This window comes from Aythya marila, assembly GCF_965140915.1.
Source record: "Aythya marila genome assembly, chromosome: 5".
NCBI lineage: Eukaryota > Metazoa > Chordata > Aves > Anseriformes > Anatidae > Aythya > Aythya marila.
Window position 1 is genome coordinate 34,316,936 of NC_139046.1, and position 6,000 is coordinate 34,322,935.

The 6,000-nt window shown below is 36.4% G+C and overlaps 1 protein-coding gene across 2 annotated transcripts in view; it reads left to right on the top strand.

Annotated features, from left to right (window-relative positions):
* Positions 1 to 5,607, top strand: part of STARD9 (StAR related lipid transfer domain containing 9) — a 104,575-nt gene extending 98,968 nt beyond the window's left edge. For both annotated transcript variants that reach the window (XM_082760996.1, XM_082760997.1), the window contains 8 exons: positions 292 to 438; positions 1,071 to 1,176; positions 1,764 to 1,906; positions 2,552 to 2,616; positions 2,704 to 2,909; positions 3,331 to 3,410; positions 3,760 to 3,918; positions 5,471 to 5,607. In XM_082760996.1, coding sequence (XP_082617122.1) covers positions 292 to 438; positions 1,071 to 1,176; positions 1,764 to 1,906; positions 2,552 to 2,616; positions 2,704 to 2,909; positions 3,331 to 3,410; positions 3,760 to 3,918; positions 5,471 to 5,572 — 1,008 coding nt within the window. In that variant the 3' untranslated portion in view covers positions 5,573 to 5,607. The remainder of the gene's footprint in view (positions 1 to 291; positions 439 to 1,070; positions 1,177 to 1,763; positions 1,907 to 2,551; positions 2,617 to 2,703; positions 2,910 to 3,330; positions 3,411 to 3,759; positions 3,919 to 5,470) is intronic.
* The last annotated feature ends 393 nt before the right edge of the window (positions 5,608 to 6,000 follow it).

Below are 6,000 nucleotides of genomic sequence, written 5' to 3' on the forward strand. Positions count from 1 at the left end.
TCTTGTAGCTAAAGAACAATGGCAGAGTAATCCAGATTTTCCTAGACTGGTGGGTTTTACATGGTGGTTTGCTCTGTAGCTCATATGATCTTACCAGTTCAAATGAGCCTGCTTGTTTAATACCTTCTGTATTAAGCAAAAAGCAACAGCCTCTGTCCTGTCAATACACCTTGAAGGAAATCGGACTCCAGCTTATTCCTCTTTCATCTTTTAGTGTTGTTACTGATTTGACTAGGTGTTGTGCAAGGTAAGTTTGTGTAGTTTTATTTGTGACTCTGACATCTATTACAGGAAGAAGCAAGGCTGAAGACTCTTGCAAGTACAAGCACTTTATGTACAGAATCCAGCCTCAGCCTCTCCTCTGGCCCAACATCTGGTTACAACAGTAGCAATACTGCTGCCTATGCTGCCAGTAAACTCAGCAGCTGGGATGGACAGGTGAGAAAGAACTGCCTTGTGAGACTCCTAATGCTTCCACAGTAACAGAGAGAGAGAACAAGGACAGAAACCTTTTATTCTGATGGTTCATATTCTGTTGCAGCTATCAAGCAGGGCAAGTTTGCGTCAGTAGTGCGCAGACGGGTTACATGGGGTAGAGTATTACCACATAATTGCCAGAATACAGTGACTCTCATTTTTTCTGAGATTTTTTTTTTTGTTTAAATGTAAGAGCCAGTGTGTACTGTTGACATCAATGCCACTATCTGTCACGTTTTTAGAAAGAAGGAGCATTTGCTTGTGGTAAACCAGAATCTGGTATTTTCGCTGTGCCTCCCTCAATGAAGAAAGATGCACAGATTGATTTGAGAGTTTGTGTGTGTGTAAAAATGAACTTGTAAAGTACTTTTTAGAGTAGGTACCTATGCTAGCTTGTCACACTTGGTTTGCTAAACTTCCAGAGTCGAGCTACCCTTTCTTAACCTAATCAAAGGCAAAGGACTTATCCTATGATAAAGAGAAAATTCCAGTCTTGTAAAGCACGTTTGTCAGGAGTATTCCACTTGCTGTGTAACATTTTATTTTTCCTGGTTCAAACCAAAAGCCCCCATTTCTGCTGTTTCCTAAACCAGGTTTCTTCTGGAAATGCATTGCTTTCAAGAGATGCACGAGGACGTTCAGCTGTTAGAAACAGTCAACTTTATATGTTAGAGCAACTACAGAAGGATTCAACGTTGGGTAAGTAAATCATACATTTGCTTATGTCTGAGTTGTATCCCAAAACCTAATGATATTTGTTACTTATGGAAATCCAAATCTAATTTGATTCTAGTATTTTGAGGCTGTCTTTCTATTACATGAATTCAAAAAAATACTGTCCACCAGTAGCTAGAGTTTGGAAAAGTAAATGGAGATTTGGTTCTTTTGTTGTTGTAACATAATTGTATAGAGGCTGGGAGGAGAATTTCTTGAGCAAACCCAAAAAGCATGGGGCTAAGGCTGCAAAGAATATAGGACCATACATGCAAGTTGTTATTTTTGTCCCCAAAATTCACGTTGTCTATTCTTCTTCAGATTGTTAGCGTGTATGTGGTTAATAACCTTTAAAGTTGAGTGATGTAAAATATAACTGCAGTGTAATTATCAACACATAGATTGTCTAGACAAATAATATTATCAGTCGTTCGTCAGGATTGTGTGGATCAGTTGCTGTAATAGAGGGTTTAAATCCCTGTAAACTGCTTAATATTACACCTTCTGCAGCAATTCAGTGATTGTTTTCCTCCTTATATTTTCCACTTACAACTTTTTTTTGTCTCCTGCAGAAGCCAGTAGAATTCACCCACCACTTCCTTCTAGTAGCATCAGCTGTAGGTTCACCCATGGATTAACTATTTCAGTCAGCTCCTCTTCAACAAAAGGATACGAAGATTTAGCCAAACATATCTTAGCCAATGCTACCACTGAGGTGAGTAAATAAGCACTTTTTGCTTTTTCTTGTATGTCCTACTGGAAGTTGTACTGAAAGTGTGTTGGACAAGACTTATTTTACACTCCCAGCAGCTACTTGTTAGGTACAGAGGAGGACACTGATCAGTTTTAAACGTGGAAGAAGGTGAGGCAGGCTGCAACAGTGGAAGAGCGGTTCAGGAGAGTGTTGCATGTTAGCTGAAATGCATCAGTGAATCTGGTGAAACTGCTGAACTGAACTCTTCTAGTTCCCAAGGATTTGTGCAGTGCAGGTTTTATATATTTGTGTAACCATGTATGACTGTGTAGCCAGAAGGAAAGCATACAAACTTCATGTTTCAGGTCAGATAGAATCACTTGATTAGGAGATATGTGCTTCCCCACTCCCTGTTTTCTCACAATAGCCTAGGATATTGTATATTATATTGTATATTAGGCACATATAAATCCTGTTTCAGCAGAGAGCATGAGATGCAAGTCAGGCTGGCTCTTAGTACTCCCAAAAGATTACCAGCACTATAACACTAAGTATTTATTGTAAAGCCAAGTGAGTAGAAGACACTGTAACAGCATGCAAGAGCTGAAGACAATATATAATTTATATGACTTTCTCTTACCTCTACATTTGTCATTGTTTTCTAAGGTAATGGCAGCATGCTCTCATAACCTGAGGAATCTCTACATGTGCCAAGCAGCAGGTGGTTGGAAGTAAGTTTATGGCAGGTCTTTATAATGGGAGATTTTTAATGCAATTTACCCTTTTTTGTGCCAAGACTTTTCATTTGTGTTTGACAGATACCAGTGTACAGAAAAAGAGGTGCTGGTTTACTACAAAGTTTTCCCTTCAGCAACAAAGCATGGATTCTTGGGAGCAGGAGTGATAGAAAGACCTCTCCCATCTGTGTGGGGACTAGTGAGAGATCCTGGGAAAAGGCATCTGTATGACAGAACCATCAACACAGCTCAAATACACAAGAAGGTAACCAGCCACATCCAGCTGGGTGAGTACCAACACAACCAACTGACCAGTACTATCATTAGGTACTGTCTCAGCTCAGACTGTCAACCAGGAAGAAAGTTAGAGGCATCTTATTTCAATTTTTCCAGTTTGAATAAATGATTTCATTATTTGATAAGGGAACTTCTCTTTTGCAAGACTTGTTCAAAGTACAGCTTGTATTAAATGGATGCTGCAGCAGTACAGATAGAAGCAGTGGTTAAAAGCCAGAAGATCAGTAGAATAAATCTTAAGTGACTTGAAAAAGTAGTATCTTAATGACACATACTGTTTATAGCATATTAACTAGAACAGCTGCAACAAAGAGTTAAAATGCATTTGTACAGTTGAGGGAAGTTGTGACAAGTTAAACTTGTCCAAGCCTAATCCTTCCTTTCTTTCTTTCTTGGATGCTTTTTCCATAGTGTATTTAGTGACTGATACCTCCCTGTGTTACCTAAAGCAACCCCGGGACTTCTGCTGCATCACTGTAGAAGCCAAAGAGGTAAAATGCCTGTTTTCTCTGAGTAACTCTTCTAAACTCATGGTTCAAGGAGAGAAGGAAGAGAAGTTAGTGCTGATAATTCCAGAAATGGCAGTGGAGGAAGAAAAGCTATACTGATATGACGCAAGTGAATTATGTATAAAATCCATTTGCAAGTGACAATTATGAACCAAGCCCTATTAGGCAGTAACATAATTGTTACAGCTTATTCTGATCACAAACAAACAGGATTCTATGGAAACAAGAGCTTATTTAATAAGTAATATGAGAAATACGTGTCACAGTAAACAAAACATTACTGTCCATATAAAAAAAACTCAGTGTCTTCTTTACACTTTCTAACATGCAGGAGAACTTGTCTGTCTTGGCTATTCAGTCTGTCTACGATGCTTCAATGCCTCACCCTTGTAAAGACGTGGTGAGAGGAGAAATTCTGCCAAGCGCCTGGATACTGGAACCTGATGTAGTGAATGGAAGAGAGATCACCAGAGTTATTTACATGGCACAGGTAGGATTTTGCAGTATGTCCAACTCTGGTTACTTCCTACCTCTGAAATGTAACAGCTTTTTACATCTAAAGATATTTATTTATATATATATATACGCACGCACACACACACACACTATAATATATATAAAATACATTAGTATATATTACATTATAAAATATATATATAGCATAGTTACATATGTATGTGTGTGTGTATATACACATACACACAATATAATAGAAATACATTAGTATATATTATATATATAACATTTATATATACACATACACACAATAGAAATGTATATATTATGTATCATAATTATAAATTATTATATATTATATTTATTTATTGAATATTATAGTCAATATTCATTTAATTATATAATGTATTATATATAGTTGTATATTTATATATATTAATATATATAATTATATATTACATTATTGTATATTGTATTTATTTTATATTTTAATTATATATTATAATATTATATATATATTTATTTCTATTATATTATGTGTGTATGTGTATATATACACACATGCTATATATATTATTATACTATATATATAATATATATACTAATATATTTCTATTATGTTGTCTGTGTATATATATACACACACACACACAGAGCATAGCATAAGAATTGTATTAAGTGACCATAGAATTCACCTCCACCTCATGCCCTGAATTACTGTACATCATGTTAGATAGCAGTTTTAGGACAGTGCTTTTAAACACTTCATCCCATGTTTTTCAGCAACTCAACCTGCATCCTTGGACACCAAAGCTCTTCTATAAATGCTTATTTGCAATTTATTATGTTACATTCTTATATGGTGAGCCAGTAACTTATTCATCCAGTGATATAGACTGGAGAGTCCTGTTTGCATTTTCATCTTGTTATAAACATAGGAGTCCACCTTGGTTATGTTGTTTTCAAAATGCATGACAATGCTTATTGTTAACTTTCTTCAACAAAAGTCATTAAATCCATGCACCTAGCAGATATAAAAGAGACGTCAAGACAAGGATTCCAGTTAAGAATTAGAATTAGTCATCTGAGAAGTAGGCTGCATTTGAGACAGCAGTTCCAATCACCTAGAAACATCCGGAAGAGAACACCATGGTCTTCTTAACTTTAAAGGGCTCAACTTAGAGATAACTTCAAAGAATTGATTCCATTTATAGGATTTTAGGACACCATTTTTAAAATATCAGCTTTAAATAATCAGTGTATGCTTTTTAAATGCATATACGTAATGTATATGCATTTTACAATATACATTTTATATTGCTCTTTAATTAATACATGCATAAGAATTTTCAGTACCACTGTTTCAAACTAGCAATACTTAATCTAAGCTCAAACTCAAAACCAGTGTGGGTGGGAAAGCAGTATCGAATACGCCAAGCTTTGAATGTCCATAGAGTATTGGGAAGAAGAGATATAAACCACCATGCAAATTGCAGCATCAGAGCTATTCCAGGCAGTATAAATGTTTTGTACAAAAATGGGTACAACACGCCCACAACCACATACCTTTCTTCCACTTTCTACAGGTGGATCTTGGTGCTCCAGCTATCCCAGCAAGGCTCCTGAGTTCCATTGCAAAGCGCCAGCCTCTGGTCATTGCTCGACTAGCCCACTTTCTTGCTAGTTAGCGTTTAGAAGAAACCAGAATATTTAAGAGAATGTGACAGATCATCAAGAGATGCAAGCATCCATAAGGGTAATGTAAAATACCAGCTCATAAGACAGGCACAGTCAAACCTTACTTGAGGAGTCTCGTTGGTAACTTTGGACTATACAAAGGTACAGTTTGGAAAAAAAGGATCATTTTAGCAAATGCTGCTTAGAAGAAATCCAGCAAGTTTTTAAATGGGGAACCTGTCTTTCTGGAGACAGATGTGGAAGAAATCCCTTTGGAGCAGTTAGGAAGGCGTGCTGCCTCTACCTACAGCAGAGAAAGAGAATTCTGTTTACAATATCCAGGACCTTACATACAGAAGTGTATTACTTTGTTTTAGTTTTTGAAGAGTTGTTATAAAGATCAACATTCTCTCTTCAAGGAAGTTTAAGCAGTGGTGAG